This window comes from Prionailurus viverrinus, chromosome C1 (assembly GCF_022837055.1).
Source record: "Prionailurus viverrinus isolate Anna chromosome C1, UM_Priviv_1.0, whole genome shotgun sequence".
Classification (NCBI taxonomy): domain Eukaryota; kingdom Metazoa; phylum Chordata; class Mammalia; order Carnivora; family Felidae; genus Prionailurus; species Prionailurus viverrinus.
Window position 1 is genome coordinate 198,640,968 of NC_062568.1, and position 24,139 is coordinate 198,665,106.

The window sequence follows — 24,139 nt, forward strand, 5'->3', positions numbered from 1 at the left end:
GCTTTTTAAGTAGATTCTCCACTTCTCCAAACAAGACAACAAACAAACCCAGAAAAGCCCCCACAAGACTGGGTTCATGGAGAAATGCGTAGCCCCTATTTGGAATTCTTTATTATCTGTTAACTTAACTGCTTTTATTACTGCAAAGCGCTGCCATTGGCTTTTTGAGTTCTTACCTGCAGGTGTGGCCCTAGGGGCCCATAAGCCATAGGTTCTGCCTGGGGCTGGTGCTTCATCACTGCTTCAGCTCATCTATGGTGATGGTGTTCTAGCTGATTGAACGCTTTGTCAGTAATACCTAGCCAGCAATTAATTTAAGAAGATGTGTACAAACAAAAAAAACAATGCCAACACTCTAGGGCCAAATAATGCAAGTTGCTTTCAACTTCTCACATCTGTTTTGAAAGTTTTTTCAAAGTTCAACCCTATTTCATCTAATTTTCAGGCTGCAGCAAGGACCCAACTTTGGACCAGGTTGAAGAGTACAAGATTGCCCAAGGGGGGGGGGGGGCGGCAGTGAGGACAAGGATAGACTCTACTTTTTTAAGTTTATTTATTTTGAGAGAGACTGCATGCACACATGTGTAAACCAGGGGAGAGGGGCAGAGAAAGAGGGAGAGAGAATCCTAAGCAGGCTCTGTGCTGTCAGCGCAGAGCTCAGACGTGGGGCTCAATCTCATGAACCATGAGATTATGACCTCAACCAGGGCACCCCTCTCCTCCATCATTCTTTTAGTACATCCCTACTTCTGGGTCACAGCAAGATGTTCCACGTTCCTCTTGTACTCTCTGTCCAGACTTGGAATCAGTCATTTCTGCAAGGAGTCGTGGGGAAGACTTAGAAATCAAGACCTGGTTGCTAGGAGTCTCACATTATTGCTTCTACACCCTCAGCTGACAAAAGGCCATGTTGTTGGCCTGCCCAATTACATTTCAGATAAGACAACAAATGTTTTTTAACTTAAACATGTCATTTATCTGAAATTCAAATAACTACTGTTCTGTAGTTTATCTGGCAACCTTAATCTTCCCCAAGTTTACACTTATTATTCCTGATCCAGTACGGCGGGGTTCACTTTATTCTTCCTCCCTTTTCTTACTTGTAACTTTCCAAAACTTGGTTTCCTTTAGCCCCAGTATATTTACTTATTTATTCAAATAGAGAATATACGGAAAGTAGTTTTGGAAAGTAGTTTTAGAATTGTTAACGTCTCTGTGAAAAGGAAGTCATTAAGATTTGGTATTTGTTCCTTTTTAGCCTGAAGACACCACTAAATGAGCTTGCTAATGAATGACCTTATTCAAATTACTTGGGTTAGTTCCCCCTTCCCTTCATTGTGGATGTTATTTAGTTGGAATGTGTTTATGTGAGATTTAGGGTTCTCCCCATGCTTACTGATTTCTGTGTGTAACCCACACACAGCCCCCCAGTTCAGCAGTGTATTATAGAACAGTATGTTCAGAAAAGTGTCACATACCCCGCCATTTTTGTTTACCCTAAACCCACTCATATTCAGTAGCTAACCACTTTTATTAGTCTCTGGTTTATCCTTTTTGTATTTTTTTGTTCAAATAGATACATGTATATTTTCTTATTTCCCTATCTTTCTTACACAAGAAAGTGAATTATATAGGTACTGTTTTGCACACTGCTTTCTTTACTCGCTAATATATCCTGGAAATTACTCCACATCCGTTCACAGAGGTTTGTTATGTGTTTTTCATTTTACAGTTGAATAGTACTCCATTGTGCAGATGTACAGTATCCCCTACGTTTGGCCATTTGGGTTCCCAGTATTTCACAAACAGTGCTATAATGAATACCTGAGGTGGTGTTTGTGCTGGGTTTTCTTGCACTGTTGGGGCTGTATCTTCAGGGTGAATTCTTAGAAATGAATGACTAGGTCAAAAGGTAGCTATATGTATAGTTTTGTCAGATTGCAAAATTCCTCTCCCTCAAAGTCCTACTACCAGTTTGTATTTCTCAGCAGTAAAGGAGTTGTGTTTCAGCCTTACAAATTGAGTGTGGGGTTTATACCTTCTAAGTTTTCCTAATTTTTATAGAGGAGAGATATGATAAAATACTCTATAGCATTATAGTTTTAATCTGCATGTGTAATATGGAGCTGTGACATTTCTTAATTAAAAATAATATATTTATTTATTTATTTTTTTTTTTTTCTGTCAGACGAAACTGCAAAGGAAATCCGAATTGCTTGGTTGGGATTGGTGAGCATATTTGGTTAGGAGAAATAGATGAAAATAGTTTCCATAACATTGATGATCCCAACTGTGAGAGGAGAAAAAAGGTAAGCCATCATTTTTTAAGTTATTGCTATGTGGTATCCCTCTGGGTTTTTGTTGTTTTGTTTTGCATCTATGATCTGAAACTATAATGGACTTTGTGGGAGCCTGTGCAGCTTTAAGATGTAATGGAACTTAAAACCCTATAACTGCTTGAATTGCAACAGTTCTTATTGGTAGTGATACTTTAAAACAGGTGGCCATGTAATCCAGCAAGTCTTAAATGATAGTTTTAGTTTAAATGCTGATTCTGTGTTTGCTTTAATATTGTATATTTCATTTCAAACTCATTTTTAAGCCTCTTTAAAGGAAGTGGTAAATCCAGGGAACAAACTCACATAATGATTCTACCTCGCTTTTCTTGGGTTCATTGTGTTAGATATTACACGTGTAGCAGATAGTTTTACTTTTTTAAAAATACCCATTAATGTTTTCTAAACCCTAAAGCCCGGCGTTCACAAAATAGTCAGCTGTATGGATACTTTGTTAAGAATGAATCTTCCTAAGTTCAGGAATTCTCAGTCTTAGAAGAAGTTGTAATCAACTCTCCTTGTTCCACTTCTCCCAGATCTATGGGATTTCTGGAAGTTTAACTTCCTAAACGTTTTACTCCTAAATGTTGACAGTTTAGGAATAGAGCAAATGAACAGCCTATGTACACGTGTTCAGAACAGACCTGTCCTTGAGCCCACCACTTTAATTTTAGATTGAAGGGGCCAAAGAAGACCAGAAGACTGGAGATGAGCTGTCCTAAGTCTTTTCCACTCCAGTAGCCACCCCAGATGCGTCTTCCATGAAATTATGTCCTCGCCCTGGCCAAGAGAGCCTTGTGGTGGTTATACCATGTTGACCTGGGTAGTTTTAGCAAATTTTTAATCTGAAATTAAATAGTTCCTCTTATCATTTTTGTGTGTGTGAAGGGAAATTGACTCTATGATTATGAATTTTGCATTTTTGTAGAACTCATTTGTGGGCCTCACTAACCTTGGAGCTACTTGTTACGTCAACACGTTTCTTCAAGTGTGGTTTCTCAACTTGGAGCTTCGGCAGGCACTATACTTATGTCCAAGTACCTGTAGCGACTACGTGATGGGCGATAGTATCCAAGAGGAGAAAGGTTAGTGGGGCGCATGTGGGGAGGGCTCACTTCGCAGCATATTGCCAGCCAGAAAACCTTCCAAATGCAGGGAACTAACTTCTTAGTGCTCCGTATGTGCCGGGCGTGGTGGTATGTCCATAAACATTGTCAGGATTCAAAATAGTTTTCACTTTTCCTGTAAATTTGTTAATGGTGCACTGAAATTGTTCACATCCAAGTGAAGGAAATACATTTGATTGTTATTATATAGCTTACATCAATAATTGCTCTAGGTAATACACTGTGATTGTAGTTCATTAATTTTTAGTGATTGATGGAAATCAGTCAGTAAAGCAGACAAGATTACTCTCTTTAGTTTGAGAGATTTAATATTTCATTGTGACCACAGTCTTTTGTCCTGATTCCCAGATAGGCTGACTTAGATGATACCCCTAAGATTACCGTTAAATTCACTAACCTTGGCAAAATGAATTACCATTAGCAACTACTCACATTGGAAATTTAGAATCAGTTTTGTGTTTTACACAGGATCAGTTTCAAACAGTTTCTACTGGAATTATTTTATTTCATGAATAGCATGTCGATTATTATTCTTGATTGATATGACTTTCTATTAGAGATTATTCTTTTTGAGAGGGAACTTTTCATGGAACAAATCAGATTTTTCTCTTTCTCAAAGCTGGGGGATGGAAGAAAATCACATAGGTCTGGGAGCTCCAAGTTGGGAACTTTGACTTTTGCTCCCATCTACATCCTGTGCCGTGTTTTGGATGCTCTTGGTTGGGCACATGGCTCATGTCTTTGGCTCTGAGAGAGAAAAAATAGGATTTATAAGCCCCACCACTTCTGACAGCCCCGTCAGATAACAGTAACACTTTAGAGTCTCGATCTTTGTTAATTGTAATTTGTGCTTCAAAACACAGTGCTTAAGGGGTGCCTGGCTGGCCCAGTCCATAGACCATGAGGCTCTTGATCTTGGGGTCCTTCACGAGTTCGACCCCCATGTTGGGCATGGAGCCTACTTAAAACAACCCTCTGCCCCAAAACATAGTGCTTAAAACTCTTAGGATTATTTCTCCAAAGCTTTATTTTCATAGTTCTGAATATTTAAATCTAGATTAATAGTATACTGGGTGTTTTATTTTATTTTTTATTTTTTTTAAGTTTATTTTTGAGAGAGAGAGAGATATCATGAGTTGGGGGAGGGGCAGAGAGAGAGGGAGACAGAAAATCTGAAGCAAGCTCCAGACTCGGAGCTGTCAGCCCAGAGCCTGATGCAGGGCTCAAACCAACAAACCATGAGATCATGACCTGAGCCGAAGTCAGATGCTTAACCAACTGAGCCACCATGCACCCCAGGATATTGAGTGTTTAATAATGTATGGGACATCTGGGTGGCTTAGTCAGTTAAGCGTCCAACTCTTGATTTTTGCTCAGGTCATGATCTTATGGTTCATTAGATTGAGCCCTGCCTCTGCTCTGTTCTGACAGCACACAGACCCTGCTTAGGATTCTCTCTCTCTTCCTATTTTTCTGCCCGCCCCCCCCCCCCCCCCCCCCCCCCGTGTTGTGTGTGTGTGCTCTTCTCTCTCAAAATAAATAAATTAAAAAAAAATAGGAATGTATGCAAAGGATGAGTAATGTTAAATGGATCCTTTTTGATAGCATTAGTTTGCCGAAATATAAATTTACCAGTGAGAGGTCAGTTAAATGACAAATGAAAACTAAATTTCTGTTTTATAAAATGATGTGTCATGGCCTTTAATGTGGCTTCAATGTGTATCTTCAAAAAAAAAAAAAAATTTTTTTTTTTAAATTTCTAAGCACAGGAATTTTTATTTCACCAAAGTCTTCCCTGACCTTGTTTTCTGATAAGAGTGTACATTTGTGGTACTATCCTAGCTGATACAGTGCAGTGGAGTGCAAAGGCTTTACTTTGGAAATGATGGGATCTGGGTTCTGCTACCAACTCAGCCTTTCCCTCATTTTACAGATAAGAAAGCCAGCAGAGTATGAGTTATTTATGGAGTTATACAGATGGAGTACCTAACCTATAAAATAGGAGAGTTGGAGTATACACACAACTTTTAACAGCCTTCAAAGCATTTGCACTCCAGGCACCCCCCGGAAGTGAGATTTTTATCTTTGTTTTACAAATGAAACATTGACTTCCCGAGAGTCACAAGTGGTAGTAAAGAGATAAATTATTCAGAGTTTAAAATAAAAGAAAGTACACAATAATTTGAATAGGGAAAGAATAAGGAATTATTGTTATATATATAATTTTTATGATTTTTATTTTATGTAATCTCTGCACCCAACGTGGGGCTTGAACCCCAAGATCAAGAGTTGCACAGTCTACTGACTGAGCCAGCCGGGCACCCCGAATTATTATTATTATACAAGATAGACTTAATTTTTTAATTTTCAAAACATTTTACTGGAAGGGTTTTTTGGAAGGGATTTTTTAATAGTTGACATTTTAGTTTCAGGTGTGCAGTGTAGTGATTTGACAATTCTATATGTTATGAAATGCACCCCAAGAATAGGGAATTAGTAACAGGAAATTAGAGTAATGGGGGAATTGGTTGGTAAGAATTAAAGAGGACTTAAAAAATATAAGAATAGCAGATACACAGAGCAGCCACTACTCCCAGGGCAAAAGAGAACACCTAGGGAGGGTCTCACCCCCCACTGCTCAGGTCCGAAATCTGGACCTCTGGACAACTCCCTGTGCACACTCACTAGGTGCCTGAGAAGGTGCTGAGCTGCTGCTTCAGTGGGAACCCCTGCTTGAAACTGACCACAGGGAGGTCCTGGGCCTCAGAAACCCCTGCTAAGTCACCTGAGAGGGTGCCCAAGGGGTTGTTCAAGAGGAAGTCCCTCACTAGAGGCAGCCCCCTGCGACACACCAGAGGAGACACCGGGGGAAGCTGTTGGAAGCCATTTGGTGCTGGTTTGGCTGCAGGAGGCTGGTCGGATGCTTAACCAACTGAGCCACAGGTGGGTCAGGGGCAACTGAACCCTCCAGTACCTTCTGCTGACAAGACCTTGTGCAGGCTGGTGAAGGAGAGTTGTTTGCCAGGCTCATCACAGAGGAGGCAAAGAAGGGTGGCGACTGGCACCCAAGATCATACTCACGTCTTTCTGGGCTCTTGTGTCCTATTTACATACCTTCCCCAGATTCATTAAAACTAGCAACTCTAGGGGCGCCTGGGTGGCGCAGTTGGTTAAGCGTCCGACTTCAGCCAGGTCACGATCTCGCGGTCTGTGAGTTCGAGCCCCGTGTCAGGCTCTGGGCTGATGGCTCAGAGCCTGGAGCCTGTTTCCGATTCTGTGTCTCCCTCTCTCTCTGCCCCTCCCCCGTTCATGCTCTGTCTCTCTCTGCCCCAAAAATAAATAAACGTTGAAAAAAAAAATTTTAAAAATAAAAAAAACCTAGCAACTCTAGGGGTGCTTGAGTGTCAGTCCGACTTCTACGCAGCATCCAACTTCTCAGTTCGTGATCTCACAGTTCCGTGGGTTCAAGCCCCATGTCTGGCTCTGTACCAACAGTTCAGAGCCTGGAGCCTCGACCCTGCTTTGGATTCTGTGTGTGTGTCTCTCTCTCTGCTCCTCCCCACCCCCCTCTTGTCACTTGCTTTACCTATGGTAAATAAACATTAATGAGATTACAGTAAAGTGTTTGGCCATCTTATGCGAATGGTGAGTATAGTCCATGGTTTTTATTACTGGAATGAACGTTTCAGTGTGATTTGACAGTTTGGAAAACTATAGTCATGAATGCTGTTGTCATAATGCACATACAATCCTTGCCTTTGGGGGCTGTATATGGATAGCTGTGGCTACCTCATTACTTCCAGAACAATTGTTTCTGTTAAAGTTGTAGAACTGTAATAAAACACTAATATACTTTGGATATAAGGGTGTTTAATCACATTCTCATGTGAAGAAGTACATATTTTAAAAAAGGAAAGGAGTAGTTTTTAAAAGACAGACATGTTTTTTTAATAGATTATGAACCTCAGACAATTTGTGAGCATCTCCAGTACTTGTTTGCCTTGTTGCAAAACAGTAACAGGCGATACATCGATCCATCGGGATTTGTTAAAGCCTTGGGCTTGGACACAGGACAACAGCAGGTAAGGACCTTTAAATGTTTTTTTATTAAGTGAAAGAATATGATATCTTTTTATTTTTTATTTATGTTGGTTTTTTTTAGAAGAATGGCAAAAATAAATTTTCTTTTATAATAAATATATATTAATCCAAAATTTTCAACCATTGAGTAAGATGGAAGGTGGGAAGAAAAAGACTGCTTCCTAACAAGTTCCCCAATCCCACTCCCAGAAAATAACAAAGAACCTTAAAATTTTTTTTAATATGAAAAGGTACCCAGGTGTTCTTTAGAATGTTTGTAGGGGGAAATGAAGTGAAATCCTTTTTAGAAATTAAGTTGTTTTGTTTTTTTTTTTTTTTTTTCCTATTTGGAATTTCAGCATTTATTAGCTGTCCTGCATATTACACATTTTCCTTGATCTCATTTCTGAAAATTCATGCATGGGTACAAATTGAATCAACATAGCTCTAGTCCTTAGTTGAAAATGCTAACTTCAAAAATAGAGGTAGTTTCTGGAACATTTCACTTGTTGCTGTTTGTATCAGAAATTAAAAATCAAGATAATGATTTTTCTTTCGTTTTCATTTTCTGTTTCTTTTTCTTTTTTCTTTGTTTTTATTTTTTAAATTAACCCAAACTTGTGTTGTAGGATGCCCAAGAATTTTCAAAGCTATTTATGTCTCTTTTGGAAGATACTTTGTCTAAACAAAAGAATCCAGATGTGCGGAACATTGTCCAGCAGCAATTCTGTGGAGAATATGCTTATGTAACTGTGTAAGTGTGTTTCATCTTTCCCAGGGTACATTTTATTCTAAGACAGTTGCTCGTATGTGATGTGATTTTCAGTTAAGTTCCAAGTTATAGCCTTCGTGGGTTATCGCGGGACCTGAAATATTTCTAGTAATAGATTTCCAGGGGGAACATGAAAGCAACTGACTTGGTAAATGCAGTTGGACTCATTCAGGTGTTGAGACCTACGTGTGGTCGAGCTCTTGCCACGGACTTTGTGGCTGTGGTGTGAGTTGAAAGAGTAAGATTGGAGCCACTCTTAAGAGTGGAGAACTCTTAAGAGTAAATGCAAAATGCCTCTGAAAATTTACTAAGCGTAAAATACATGCTTCACCGATCACTTTCTGTTTTTATTTTTAACATACAGTGTAAATAATTTCTGTGAAAGAGAACCAAGGTAATAAGGTGGTAAATGCTTCTCTCCATGGTTCTAGAATGTAATACAATGGAACTTTATTGTTTTCCAACTCTGATCTTAACTTTCACTCTGTTTTATTATAGTTGCAACCAGTGTGGCAGAGAGTCTAAGCTTTTATCAAAGTTTTATGAACTGGAGTTAAATATCCAAGGCCATAAACAGTTAACAGATTGTATCTCGGAATTTTTGAAGGTATATAGTTGTTTCTGCTCATTAACAGTTAAATATTATTCTGAATTTTTAAAAACTTAATGGCTAAATTCATTACTTCAGACTTTTCCACATATGAAGTGTCTGTTTATGTCATAATCCAGAAGAAACTTTATGAATTTTTATTTCCATTTTTTTAAGTTTATCTATCCTCAGAGATATGAGAGCCTGAGCGGGGGAGAGGCACAGGGCGGGGGGCGGGGTGTTGGAGAGGGAGAGAGAGAATCGTAAGCAGGCGCTCCGTACAGATGGAACACGAGGCAGGGCTCGAACCCACAAACCGCAAGATCGTGACCTGAGCCGAAGTCGGATGCTTAACCAACCAAGCCACTCAGTTGCCCTGAAACTTTGTAAATTTGAAGGTGTCAAAGCAGATGGTGTATTAAAATAATTTTTGGATATTTTCAGGTTATTTTACACGTAAAGTTATGTGTAAAAACTTGTATGTTTCAGAGTGGTAGAGTGTTTTAAGGGAATCTAAGCTCTGTTACTACCAGGTTAGTTTGTCCTTTCATTTAATGAGAACTACAATGTGTGGAATACAGTTTTCTTTTTAAAATCACTGTGGTCTGGGCGCCTGGGTGGCGCAGTCGGTTAAGCGTCCGACTTCAGCCAGGTCACGATCTCGCGGTCCGTGGGTTCGAGCCCCGCGTCAGGCTCTGGGCTGATGGCTCAGAGCCTGGAGCCCGTTTCCGATTCTGTGTCTCCCTCTCTCTCTGCCCCTCCCCCGTTCATGCTCTGTCTCTCTCTGTCCCAAAAATAAATAAACGTTGAAAAAAATAAATAAAATAAAATAAAATCACTGTGGTCATTCTTAAATCCCTCCACTGCGTAGCTCTCTCCTTTCTGTATGTTTTGATTTATGTGGGGAAATGGAAGTGGTTCTCTTTTGCTCAGAGTTGAAAAAGCTGCTAAGAGGAATCCTTTGTTACCAAGTGGGAACAAGCGCTTAACATAGTAGATGAGCTAATCATACAGCTTCACATCTTAAAACATTTTTGTGCCTTTCCTCCTTTTTAGCACAACCGTTAGCCTGCTTCAAACACTCATTTATTGAATTCATTCAGCTAAATATTGATCGAGCGATTACTGCTTTCACACACAGTTTTCAGCAGTTGGGGATAACCATAGTGAGCAAAAGAGACAACAGAGTTTTGCCTTATAAGGTAGTGGCTTTGGGACCAGAGGAGGACAATAAAATAAGGATAAGTATAATATATAGTGTGTCAACTATAATAGGTATTGTGGTGAAGAATAAATCAGGGAAGAGGGATGGAGAATGTGGTAGGAAGGAGGCTAGGTTGGTTGCAGTTCTAAATAAAATGATGGAACGTGAAGGAAGGAGCCATGTAGGAAAGAAGGAGGTGTAGAATGTGCCCGGTGGTTTGAGGAACAGCAGGTCAGTGTGCCTGAAGTGGATGAGCAAGGGGAGAAAGTTGGAAGTTGTGGAGATAACTAAGCATCACCTAGGATACGCCTTTGCCAGAGGCTTGGACTTTTACTGTGAGTGCAGTGAGATGCCACCAGGGGGTGCTAGTCATAGGAGAGTCCTGATGTGTTTGAATCCTTAACTCTGGGTGCTGTCTTGAGAATTGGCTGAAGGTGGGGCCGGGGAGACAGTAAGAGTTGATGGTGGCTTTGACCGAGGGTTAGCTGAAGAGGTGAGAAATAGTGTTTGGATTTTCAGTGTATTTTCAAAGTAGAGCTACTACAGTTGCAGACTGGATATGGAGAAGAGAGGAGTCAAAGATGACTGAGGTCTTGGCCTGAGTGCCAGGAAGCATGGAGCTGCCAGAACCGCTATGACAAGGGCTGTGGGAGGACTAGGCTTGGGAGAGGAATTGGGAGTTTGCTTTGGGGTATGTTCAGGGGAGGGCATTGGGGGCTGGATAAAATTAACAAGGGCTTGAGAGAGAGAGATGAGGACATTCAGACAGGGGATCAGGGAGGTAGGTGCAGCTGGCCAAGGATGCTGAGGAGGGGCACTGGACAGTGAGTTACGAGGACATGCGGGAACAATTTAAAAAGAAACCAGCATTAGCTAGAACACTGAATTTCCTGCATTATTCTTTTCGCTTAATGTCATCTGTGTGGTTCAGTAATTTTAAGTGTGTGTGTGTGTGTGTGTGTGTGTGTGTGTGTGTGTGTGTGTGTGTATTCTGATGCCCATATGTAATTCCCACCCATTTCCCACTCTTATTAAGTTAATTTTGTTGTGTCAAAGTACATAGGATTTTTTTTTTTTTTTTAACTTAGAACCTACTTCCTTGGGGGCACCTGGGAGGCTCAATGGGTTAGGCATCTTGGGTTTGGCCCAGGTCATGATCTCGCAGTTTTTGGGTTTGAGCCCTGCATCGAGCTCTGTGCCTGGAGTCTGCTTCAGATTCTGTGTCTCCCTTTCTCTCTGCCCCTCCCTCCCTCTTTCTTTCTCTTTCAAAAATAAATGAACATTAAAAAATTTTTTAAAAATCATACATCTTGGAAAGAGGCACATCAATTTTAAATTGTTGTATGCAAGTAAATAATATTCCTGCCAAGTAGTACCTTTTATTGTAGGTGTCCTTTTTTGTTACTTGTAGTAGCTTGACCTTAACAGCTTGGGGTGGGGGGGACTGTTAATGAACATGAAATTATGCTTTCCATCAGAGATTTGATCAGTTTTTAAAAAAAACCTTTCCACCCTCTACTTTTTTTTTTTTTTTTTTTTTAACTAATATGTCTTATTTCTGAGCAGGAAGAAAAATTAGAAGGAGACAATCGATACTTCTGTGAAAACTGTCAAAGTAAACAGAACGCAACAAGGAAGATCAGACTCCTCAGCCTTCCCTGCACCCTGAACTTACAGCTGATGCGCTTTGTCTTTGACAGGTAAGCATGTGCAGAGTAGCGGTGTTGGTTGCTCATTGTGGACTGATGGGGACAGATTTTACCATAGACAGAGAAGGTAATACGGTGCTTACAATTTGAAACTCTAGATTTGGGGGTGAAAGCTGTAGGTGGGGCCTGTCCTTTTGACTTGCAAATAATTCATGGTTTGATCACAAAATTCTTAGGTAAGCCAGACATATATGAGTTAAAGCTAGAAAGGTAGGGCGTCCTTATTTTTTATTCTATTATTAATTATTAAAAACTAGAAAAGGAAAACAAACATTTAGGTAAGGAGTGAATTATCTTGCTGTTCCTGTATTTCTGTATAAGAAGTAGAGTAAATTTATAGTTAACAGTGCTCCAGCCCCCATGGGAATATATCTTTGATTTTATAATTAAAATAAAGGCAGTGTTTGCGTATGCACATTACTTCTGTGCGGGAGTTTCGGTGGCTCTGTTGTGATTAAATTAAAACTTCTGGAAATAAGTTTAGAATCACCACTTTAAATTCATAATTTCAACCTATTATTTTACACCAATTACAAGACAGCATTATGTTGACTTCTAATCGTACAGGTTTTTGAGCAAGATTGCTAAATGAAGCCCACCTACCTACCAATGCGTTTTTTATTAAAATAGGTGATAGAGCTTATACATTGTTTTATGATTGTTTTAAATATAAATATAATTAGCTTTCCTCTTGGTTAGGCAAACTGGACATAAGAAAAAGCTGAATACCTACATTGGCTTCTCAGAAATTTTGGATATGGAGCCTTATGTGGAACATAAAGGTAATATTTTTACCGAGCAGTGATAATTTTAATGCTCAGAGAATGTAACTTGTGATCTGCTTGCGATGAATACAGAACAGCAGTTTATTACTAAATTTTATTTGCTAACGTTAACGTCTGTCTGGGAACAAAGGCTTTTTAGGCAAGCCGAGATGTGTTACTTCCATTTTTCCGTAAGTACACAGCAAAGATTAGATGGTTCGTCAAGATCTCCATAATTAAGTGTACAAAAGAATAAAAACATGAGAAGGTGTTTTACTGCCTGAACCCACAAAGTGGTCCCTTAGTGTCAGAACTGTATCTGTAATTCCTCATAAAGTGAAGTCTCTCTGAGCTGCCTCCATTCGTGTTTCTTTTTATTTTTTTAACTTTTCATCAAAAACTTTAGGTGGCATAATTTCAATATGTATGCTCTAATTCATATCAGTGATGAGTTCTATGATGGTATGCCAAACAGTTTCCTACCCTTTTGTTTTGGTGGTCTTCACCTTACATACAGGGTGATTATTGATAGAAGAAGACTTCTTGCCCTTTTGTCCCTCTTGCCCTGACCTGACCGGAAGGACTGTTGCACTTCTCAGATCGATCTTGCTGTCCATTAAATTTTTAATAAAGAAATTAATACCATAAACTCTTTCTCTTTCCATAAAAAGCTTCTGGAGGCAACTTACAATAGAAACAAGCCATAAAATAAAACCTTTGGAAAAAAACAATTGGATAGGTTGGGGAATGATGTATTAAATACTTAAACTTTAAAACGTGTGATGCTCTGTCACTGTTGCTGGTTTGAAATTCGCACCTTGGTGCAGGAAGAAAACAGCTGCAGACTTTGCACCTGGACTTTGTTACTTTTATATTTGGCTGAATGAGTAACTTAACTGTAGTCCACTTTGGTTAGTGGTTTGCTTCCTGCCTCCTTTGTTCCAGGTAGTTGTTTAAAATTAGAGATGTCTGATAGCCTGGTGGTTTCTCTGAGTCCAGAAACTTCGATGTAAAATTAGCACTTTCCTTGTCTCCACTGTATGATTTTGATAGTTCTTCTTACTAATGTTACTAATATATTATGTATTTGTCTAATTTGTACCGTAAGGAGCACAAGATGATTATGAAATAGACTTGACGTGTCAAAAACTCTGTAGAAATATTTAAATTTAGTGTGTGCATTGACTAAATCTCTTAATATTTAAATAGAAGAATAAAAATTATTTTCTTATTTTAGAATTGTTAGCTAAGACTAGTAAAATTAATCCAGTAGTTTGTAGCCATAGACCTTGTCTTTCACAGGCTCTTGTGCTATTTGCTGTACAAACACACAACCTTCTAAATACTGAAAACATTAATTTTTGTTAAAATTGCACAGGGTTGGGTTCATTCTTGGTAATTTGGAAAATTTAGAAGGCATAAAGAATAAAAACTACCTGCAATTCTATAACTATATCACCAGTATTTGTTTTCCTGTATTATTTATACGTGTCTATGCATACCTATCCATATGAAGCTGAAAAAGTAGATCTAAAAGATGGTCTTTTTAAGAGGAGAATTCCCTTGTTTCCTTAAATAGTGGGCCCGCAGATCTGCAGAGATCTGTAAACCAAGGGGTCTCCATTCCTTGAACCTTTAGCCCTTGACTCTCTAACTGAACTTTTGCCATGTTTCTTAGAGATTTTAACATACCTGTAGACCACCTTGAGGGTCTGGGGGCTGAATAAAATTCATAGAATTTCAAAAGAAACCAGTTACATTTCAATACAGTTAGCTGGGCACCTGGGGGGGCTCAGTCTGTTGAGTGACCAACTTCGGCTCGGGTCATGGTCTCACGGTTCGTGGGTTTGAGCTCTACGTCAGGCTCTCTGCTGTCAATGCGGAGCCTGCTTCGGATCCTCTGTCCCCCTCTCTCTGCCTCTCCTGGCTCACACTCTCTCTTCTCAAAAATAAGTAAACATTTTAAGTAAACTAGTACAGTTAGCAAAACACAAAGACAGACTTGAGGTCCAGTAATAAAGGTGCCCATTAAAGAACAGATTCCACTGGCCGTCCACAACTACCAGAACCTGAAGCTGTTGAGAGTAATGAATTGGTAAGTATAAATTCAGGCTGACAACGGTAACGTGATACGAAAATTTTTGTGTTGTTGTCTCTTGGTCACACAGTCACAGTTACTGCTTCTACTCGTATGGTGTAGCATGATGATTTAATTTAGGGAATACTATGTGGAACTCCTATTAGAGGCGATCTCTCCCACTTTTCTCCCTCAGCCGTCCTGAGGGGCACACCCTCCCTTGTCCTGCTGTTGTGTGCACCATACACGTCACTCTATTGACTTTCCTACCTTTTTAGAATAAAATATAACACATTCATAAAAGTCCAAAATACACGTTTGGCTTGAAGAATTGTCACAATGTGGACATCTGCACGAGCAACATCCAGGCCAAGAGATAAAGCTTCCCAGTACTCTAGAGTCTTTTTTGTTGCCCCTCCCAGTAACACCCCCTTCTCTCCCCTCAAATCATAGGCACTGATCGGGCTTTTATGGTGCTTCATTTATTTTTTTATTTTTAATTGTTTAAATGTTTGTTTGTTTGGGGAGAGAGCATGCATGCACGGAAGTGAGAGAGAATCCCAAGCGAGCTCTGGCCTGACGCCGGGCTCAGTATCACGAACCGTGAGCTTATGACCTGTGCCCGGATCATGAGACAGATGCTTAACTGACTGAGCGCCCCAAGCACCCCTATTTTTTTATTTTTATTTTGCTTTAGTGCTTCACGATGTAAGTTTGCACCCCTGAACATTAGGCTTTAGTTTACCTTTTTCCTCCTGGGATATTGCCAGGTGAAACCCAACCCATGATGAAATCTTGCACTGCCTGCCTCCCTGGCTCCTTTATCTGGGCTGTGGTTGAAGGTAGCTGGAGAAAAACACTGTCATAGCTGTGTGTCTGTCTGCGTCTCAACCCTTTTAATTTGGGGAATTGCAAGTTTATACGAAAAAACAGAATCCCAATCTGGATCTTTAAAAAAAAAATTTTTTTTTTAATGTTTTTTTTTTATTTTTGAGAGAGAGAGAGAGACACAGTGCAAGCGAGGGAGGGGCAGAGAGAGAGGGAGACACAGAATCTGAAGCAGGCTCCAGGCTCTGAGCTGTCAAGGCAGAGCCCAATGCAGGGTTTAAACTCAAGGAGTGTAAGATCATGACCTGAGCCGAAGTCAGATGCCCAACCGACTGAACCACCCAGGCGCCCCCCAATCTGGATCTTTTAACTGCATCGGTCCACTTACCCTTATCTCCCCCCACTTACCCTTAAGTACTGATCTTTCCTCTGGTTCAAATCTGTACCACGTTTTATGGCTCCCCGTTACTTGAATGTGTTTTAAAGCTTCTCATTTCTTGAAACATAGCCTACTTTTATAGTCCATGACTGACTCTTAGAATGTTGTGCAGGCTTATTTTGGGGGTATCGGTAGGTTCTTGTGTTGTTGTCATGTTTCTTTTGTACTCGGTTATCTTTGATTGCATGGTGGTTATTGCACATGGAAAATCTGTGGGGATTCCCTTAGGGCTGGCATGACACCACATCCTCCAGTGAGACCTTACTTATTTCTGCCAGGCATCTGGGATCCCTGCTAGTTAGGTACCAGCACAACCTGAGTTCAATGCTGAGGTCCCCTTGTTCACCCAAGCTGTAAGAACCTGGTACGAAGTCCAGACTAACACCATGACATTCCCTTCCACCCCACGTTCTCTTTCTCTTGCTCTCCTCAGGGTTAATGGGTTTACTTTATGGTTTCCTGAGGTTGGGGAGATGGAGAGGCTTTTTCTGGTTCACTTTTACCATGAAGTAATGGGAGAGGGCAGTGTGGTAGAAAGAACAGTAGGTGGGGGAGTCCAGGTAAGCCCTAAAATATGGAGTGTGGACCAGCACACCAGGTAGATAAGCCTGAGCTGTCTGACTGATATCACTATTCTCTACTTCCATTAGTTAACACAGAAAATAACATGTGCACTTAACTCTGGACATAGTGTCTTTACCTCTGTAATCAGTACAAGTACCTTGGGGTGCCTGGCTGGCTCAGTTGGAAGAATGTAACAGTTGATCTTAGGATTACTTAAATAAAAATAACAAAAACCAAAAACACATTACAAGGACCTTAAACCACTAAGAAGTCGATCCTCTCTTAAATTGCTTATTTCTTGTATGTGTGTTTTTTTTTTTAGTAATTTTTCAAAGTTTGTTTGTTTATTTATTTATTTTGAGAGAGAGAGAGCAAGCATGAACAGGAAAAGGACAGAGAGAGCAGGAGAGAGAGAATCCCAAGCAGACTCCACATTGTTAGCCTGGAACCCAGTGTGGGGCTCAAACTTATGAAATGTGAGATCATGACGTGAGCTGAAATCAAGAGTCAGACCCTTAACCACCTCAACCACCCAGGGGCTCCTGTTTTCTGTATGTATTTTAGTTCTGCTTTTTAAAAAACTCAAAGGCTGCCTTATTGTGTGTAGGACTGTTGGTGTTTTGTTTACCACCGTCTTTGGTTTATCATTCATTCCCTTCTGCATTCGAGACCTCCCATCTGCAGTGGCTTTTTTTTTTTAATATGGAATAGAGCTTATAAAATTCCTTTTGAAAGGGTCTGTTGATGGCAAATTGTTTTCACATATCATTGTCTGAAAATTGTATTTTGTTCTTGTGACATTTATTTTCCCTAACGTGGGCCGTTATGTTCACGCGGTACATGAGAGACCTCTTGTCGCAGTGCTTGTGTTGCCAGTGAGGGGTTGGGGCCTCTTTTGTCATTGTTAAGAGGTTTTTCTTTGGTTTGGGCATTTTGCAGTGTCACTGTGACCTGTTGGGCTAGATTCTAAGTGTATTTATCCTCCCTGCAAAAGGTATCAAACAATTCCTCAACCATCGTGTCTTAAAATGTCTCATCCCCACTCTTTCTTCTCCCCTCGAATCCCAATAGGTGTTTGTTAAGGTGTTCCCTGACTCTTCCATTCTTTGTCCTGTGTGTCCCAGAATTTCTTTAGCCCCACCTTCTACTTTACTGATTTCTCTGTTCAGGTGAACCTAATCTACCGTTAAGCCTTTCTGTAGAGTTTTGACTTTGAGTTATTATAATTTTCATTTCTAGAAGTTCAGTTTGGTTCTTTATCATATCTGATTTTTTTTAATGTTTATTTATTTTGAGAGAGACAGGAGCACGAGCAGGGGAGGGGCAGAGAGCGAGGGAGAGAGGGAGAGTCCTAAGCAGGCTCCATGCAGAACTCACGAAACCCTGAGATGACCTGAGCTGAAATCAAGAGTCAAGAACGCTTACCCGACTGAGATACCCAGGTGCCACTACCATAAGTTTTAGGATGTTTAATGATATAGAAAGATGTTAATGATATATTTGTTAGAAAAAACTGCAGGTCTCAGTGTCATTAGTGGTTCTGTCTGTATTATGGAGTTGCTAATTAGTTTTTTGTTCTCTGATTTTTAATAAAATAGAAGTGATTTTTTTTTTCCGGTACATATGTATTTCTCCCCATGATTGGTTTAAAAGATTTTCTTTAAAAAAAGCTTTAGCGGGGCGCCTGGGTGGCGCAGTCGGTTAAGCGTCCGACCTCAGCCAGGTCACAATCTCGCGGCCCGTGAGTTCGAGCCCCGCGTCGGGCTCTGGGCTGATGGCTCAGAGCCTGGAGCCTATTTCCGATTCTGTGTCTCCCTCTCTCTCTGCCCCTCCCCCGTTCATGCTCTGTCTCTCTCTGTCCCAAAAATAAATAAATGTTGAAAAAAAAAAAAAAGCTTTAGAATATTGTATCTGAAAATGGCAATGTTCATTTGCCGATATTTGGATAAATGGGTAAGGCCTTCTCTTGCATAAACCATGTGCATAATATGCTTTTGTTTATTTATTGGTTTTCTTTAAAGTGAAATAGGAATTTAAAAATACTTCTGAAGAAACCTCAGTGCAGAATCATTCTGTATTTTTATTTATTTGAAGTTTTATTTATTTAAGTCATCTCTGCACTCCACATGGGGGTTCAGATTCAGAACTTTGATTGAGAGTCGCACGCTCTTCTGACTGTGATAGCCACATGCCCCTCATTCTAGATTTTTTAATTTAATTTTTTAGCGTTTATTCATTTGTGAGAGACGGGGGGTGGGTGGTGGCAGGGGGAGAGAAAGAGAGAGTGAGATTCTAAAGTAGCCTCCAGGCTCTGAGCTGTCAGCACAGAGCCCGACGTGGGGCTTGAACCCGTGAACTGTGAGATCATGGCCTGAGCCGAAGTCAGCCGCTCAACCGACTGAGCCACCCAGGTGCCCCACCTCATTCTAAATTTTAATGTTTTCTCTCCTGTTTCCAGTTATCTTGGCCTATGCCTGTTTTGACAGCAGTTTTTCTTAATGGCTTCTCTCTAATTTTTTCTAAAACATTTTTCTTCTTGAAAAAAAATTTTTTTAATTTCACACTCCCATCTCATTAGTTTGTATAAGTAATTTGTGAGAAGAATATGATCACCTGATTCTTGGTAAGTATATAGGTGAGCCAATTCATGCGGAATAGCAAAGTGTACTACAGAATAGCTTTGTAACCCTGACCTGGGTGCCCAGAGTGCGATAGCTTTCCATCTGTATATTTTGCGAGGGAAATGGAGAGTCAGTACAGTCAGGTGCTTAAGATAGCATCTCTATATTACTTTGTAAAACTAAATTTTTTGTAAAAAAAAAAAAAAAAAAAAAGGGACATGTTTTGAATTCTATCAGATAGGAAAACAATTTTAATCATTACAGTTAAGGCTCAGGATAGAAGAAGAAATATTGTTCTCCAAAACGTTTTTTACTTTCTCCCTTTCTCTTTCTCCAGGTGGGTCCTATGTGTATGAACTGAGTGCAGTCCTTATACACAGAGGAGTGAGTGCTTATTCTGGCCACTACATTGCCCATGTGAAAGATCCACAGTCCGGTGAATGGTATAAGTTTAATGACGAAGACATAGAAAAGATGGAGGGGAAGAAATTACAACTAGGGATTGAGGAAGATCTAGGTAAAACCTTTAAGTTGTGAGTGCCCTTTTAAAATATAAATTTTTTTTTTACTGGAAATATTTTGATAAATTTTTATGGCCCAAGATTGGTATGGGTTATTAAGGGTATTTGCATGTCTTAAACACACGTAAAATCTCTGAACATCTTTTGTTAGCAATGCCTGAATTAAAAAAAAAAAAAAGATTTTCCTCCAGAGATGGTTTCCATGATGTTTTTCTTTGTGTCGGGAGATGTATGTTGGAGAAATACCTCTAGCAGGGGACCTTTGCTCTGAGAACAGTACCTACTCCTCCCTGTTAGGTATCTTATGCCATCCCCAGAGTGTGATGCAATGCCTCTGGGGAGTAAGCTGCTTGCGATTTTGTAGTGATGAGGTCTGCCTTTACAGTGCTTTGTGAATAGCACCTTACTCTGGAGCTGTCATCCTGTCCATTTTCTTGGGCCAGAAGACCCATCCCTTCCCTAACGAAGTGCACACTTTTTCCAGTAGAAGCCATCTCAGCTGAACTTTTCATTACTCTGTCGCCGTGTTTGTCATTCTTGGATGAGGCTTGGACTTGGGAGTCTAAATAAGAGAAAAGGAATGGGAATGGGTGTGTGCCTCCTCCAAGGTTCTTCATGGATCAGAACCACTTGCCCAAGGTGTCAGGGAGGAGCATGGCCATTGGAGTTGGCTTTCCAGGCATGTGGGTAGATCTTTCTGCAGATATTTAAGTGGCAACGATATTCTTGTAATTGAGAGAGGTGTTTTCTGTTTTTAAATAACAGGTGTTTATAGATATTCAGCAATGTTATTCCCATCCCATCTTAGTTAACACTCAAGGTCTTAACCTTTGCTTATAATTTTTCTTATTGTGAGAGTCTTTCTGGGAACAAAACTGAGATGTAGCTTTAAATTATGAATAATTGTGTCGTGGTTTTATTTGACTGTTCTTCACTGAGGTTTATTTGATTTGTCTTCATTTTAGTCAGAATTGTAGGAATAAAAGCATTGGTAAGGCTGTCCTATCTACTATTTCTAAGCAGCCCTAAATTTTAGAGTAGTTCAAGAGAAAGAGACTCCACACCTATCAGGATTCCATTCCGGTGTTTTTTTGTTTGTTTCTAATGTTTATTTTTGAGAGATAGAGGGGGAGATACAGAATCCAGGGCAGTCTCTAGCCTCTGAGCTGTCAGCACAGAGCCCGACCCCACAAACCGTGAGATCATGACCTGAACCGAAGTCAGGTGCTTAACCGACTGAGCCACCCAGGCGCCCCTCCATCCCAGTGTTTTAATGCCACTATGCAATGTTCGTTACAGCTTTCATCTGTTGTTTTCTTTTCATCAAAAACAGAAAATCCTTGTTTGTTAAATTCCACGAGTCATTTTCACCTGTATTCTATTATGAACTTTTATGAATTGTTTTATATTCCCATCTTCTACAAAGAATTGAACACGTTAAATCATAATACTTTCTGGTTAGAAGTGCCCAACTGCCTCTTTACTGTATATGCTCCTGACGTTTTTAATTTACTGTTATGGTGGTCTTCAAACTTTTTGTTCCTGTATTCTCTATAAGAATATTGAACGAATTTGCGTTCCTTGCATGTTTTAAAACCCGACATTTTCATCTTAATTTTAAGTGCTCCAAATAATGTGATTTTCTGACATAGTGAAACTGGAACATCACTTTTAAGAGCGTCCAAATGAAATTAGTTAACAGTCAATACCCACCATTTCAGAGACATATGAATTGGTCTTTGTTTATAGCGGGACACTTTTAACCCTCCCCCTTTCTCCCATACTAGTATTTCCATCTGACCCTGCAGAATTTTATTCTAATGGAATATACTTCAGATTTGTTTAACCATACAGCTCTAAATAGTTAAAGTTCTTTTTGATTGAACTTTTTCTTTTTTCCCCCCAATATCCTTCTCCCTTTCCCCTTCTCCCTCCTGCCCCCCCCCCCTTGCCTCAGGATCCTGCTTTATCTTTTAAATTATAAATATCACCACATTGGTCAATCCCATATGAGTATGTTATAGAATACTCCTGAATCAAATAAAAAGCAAAATTTTATTGTAAACACATCTTTTAATGACATGGCTGAGAATTTTTTTTTAATCCCTGGATGAGGTTATATCTTTCCTTTGTAAAGTGGGAGAGGGATGACTGAGGAAGGAGAGGCAGGAGCTATCAGTGGAACCTCAGCTTTGAGGCAGCTCGATTCTACAAAAGTATATAGTGAATTGGAGATCTGGTAATTGATTTCCTGAGAAGTAAGCATGATCTCATACCACCGGAAGGTTACCCCTGGATCCTAGGCACCAATCTGAAGATCACTTTCATGTGATCCACTTGCCAGGCAGAACACTTAGGAATGAATGCCATGCTACTGAATTTGTAGAGATTAGTGGCTAATCTTTATGCTCATTAGCATTTCACTATTTTGAACATGCTATTTTACTTCTTTGGGCAATTAAATCTGCGTATTTTTTTTTTTTTATAACTTCTTGTTGAATTTTGATTTTAATTCCAGTTAACATATAGTGAGTCAACAATTCATCTGCCAGTGTACTCCCTAATCCCCATCATCTGTTTCACCCAGCTGCCTGCCCTCCTCTGCTCTGGGAACCATCAGTGTGTTCTCTGTCATAATCTGGATTTACTGTATTTTTTTTTTTAATCCTTCAAAGAATATTCATTTTGGAGAGAGCTCGAGTGCACAAATTGGGGGAGGGATGAGAGAGGGTGTGATCAGAGGATCCAAAGCTGTCTCTACACTGACAGCAGCAAGCCCAATGCAGGGCTCAAACTCCCAAACCCTGAGATCATGACCTGAGCTGAAGTCGGATGCCCAACTGACTGAGCCACCCAGGCGCCCCGATTTTTAAAATCTTTTTAAGTTTACTTATTTATTCTGAGGGAGAGGGAGAGAGAGAATCCCAAGCAGGCTCTGCGCTGTCAGCACAGAGCCCGACATCGGGCTCGATCTCACTAACTGCACCATCATGACCTAAGCCAAAATCAAGAGTCAGACTCTTTACCGATTGAGCCACCTAGGCGCCCCTGGACTTACTTTTGTAATTTAAGATCGACATTAAAATAAACTCATAGCAGTAGTACCTTTTATTTGGTTCTAGGTTTTTCTTCCTGAAAAATAGTACTTTCTTACCATCTTATAGAAATGGAATATGGCAGGCAAAGGGGGTAGGGTAGTAAGCTTGTTTAAATACTCAAGCATCTAAAGAGCGTGCTGAATTTGTATTGCCTTTTAATGTTTCAGATCCCTGTTAAAGTATCTTGAACGTGTATTATAGAAATTTGTTTTCTGTGGCCCCCCTCCTTCCCCTCCCCTGCAAAAGGATGAACATACTAGAGGCATTCTAATTTAGTTATCTTTTATTTCTCGACCTCAGCAGAACCTTCTAAGTCCCAGACACGTAAACCCAAGTGTGGCAAAGGAACTCACTGCTCTCGAAATGCATACATGTTGGTGTATAGACTACAAACTCAAGAAAAACCCAACACAATTGTTCAGGTACCAGGTAAGCAGTTTTCCAGGGTTACATAAGGCAAATATGTTAGAATACTGTGCTCAAAGGTCAGTGACAAGAACTTACTGCTTTAGCGGCATCTGGGTGGCTCAGTCGTTTGAGCGTCTGACTTCTGCTCAGGTCATGATCTCATGGTTTGTGAGTTTGAGCCCCTCCCTCATCAGGCTTGCTGTGCTCAGCACAGAGCCCGCTTCAAATCTTCTGTTCCCCCCTCTCTGTCCCTCGCCCGCTCACACTCTCCCTCAAGAATAAATAAAACATTTAAAGATAATTACAAAAATAAAAACTTCCTGTTTTAATTTATTAAGATAGGTTGATTGCAGATAGTAAGTGTTGGTGAAAGTAAATATAATCACAAATTTGCTTTTAAAGTAGTGAATTTTGGGGGTGCCTATCCGGCTCATTTGGTGGAGTGTGTGACTCGATCTCATGGGTAGTGGGTTTGAGCCCCATGTTGGGTGTAGAGATTACTTAAAAATGACAAAATTTTGGGGTGCCTGGGTGGCCCAGTCGGTTGAATGCCCAACTTTGGCTCATGTCATGATCTCGGGTCGTGGGTCGAGCCCCGGGTTGGGCTTCTGCTGTCAGCACAGAGCCCGCTTCAGATCCATAATAAAATCTAAATAAATAAATAAATAAATAAATAAATAAGTAAGTAAGTAAGTAAGTAGTGAGTTTTTTAAAATAAAGGTACCATTTAAAAAAAAGTTTATTTTGAGAGAGCAAGAATGAGAGATAGCCTGCACGAGTCGGGGAGAGCCAGAGAGAGAATCCAAGGGAGGCTCTGAGCACAGAGCCCGACATGGGGCTCAGTCTCAGGAACCCCAGGATTGTGACCTGAGCCGACATCAAGACTCGGAGGCCTAACTGAGCTACCCAAGCACCCAAAAAATAAAGGAACTTTTAACAGAACTGTTCCACTGACCCCTTCCCTCCCAAAGAAAACCACAAACAATTTTTAAAATTCTGTAG

General features: G+C 40.1%; 1 protein-coding gene across 9 annotated transcripts in view; it reads left to right on the top strand.

The window, feature by feature from the left end:
- The window catches only part of USP48 (ubiquitin specific peptidase 48), a 91,786-nt gene that overhangs the window by 25,374 nt on the left and 42,273 nt on the right, over positions 1-24,139 (top strand). For 4 of the 9 annotated variants that reach the window (XR_007154524.1, XM_047869299.1, XM_047869298.1 and 1 more), the window contains exons 2-10: positions 2,189-2,309; positions 3,265-3,421; positions 7,418-7,545; positions 8,173-8,297; positions 8,814-8,922; positions 11,675-11,808; positions 12,517-12,599; positions 19,448-19,627; positions 23,030-23,158. Coding sequence is in view for 8 of the 9 variants with exons in the window: in XM_047869299.1 (XP_047725255.1) it covers positions 2,189-2,309; positions 3,265-3,421; positions 7,418-7,545; positions 8,173-8,297; positions 8,814-8,922; positions 11,675-11,808; positions 12,517-12,599; positions 19,448-19,627; positions 23,030-23,158 (1,166 nt within the window). In the remaining variant the exon portion in view is untranslated. Of the gene's footprint in view, positions 1-2,188; positions 2,310-3,262; positions 3,422-7,417; positions 7,546-8,172; positions 8,298-8,813; positions 8,923-11,674; positions 11,809-12,516; positions 12,600-19,447; positions 19,628-23,029; positions 23,159-24,139 lie in introns of those variants that run through there. The other 5 variants (XM_047869297.1, XM_047869303.1, XM_047869300.1 and 2 more) reach the window with 5 other exon arrangements.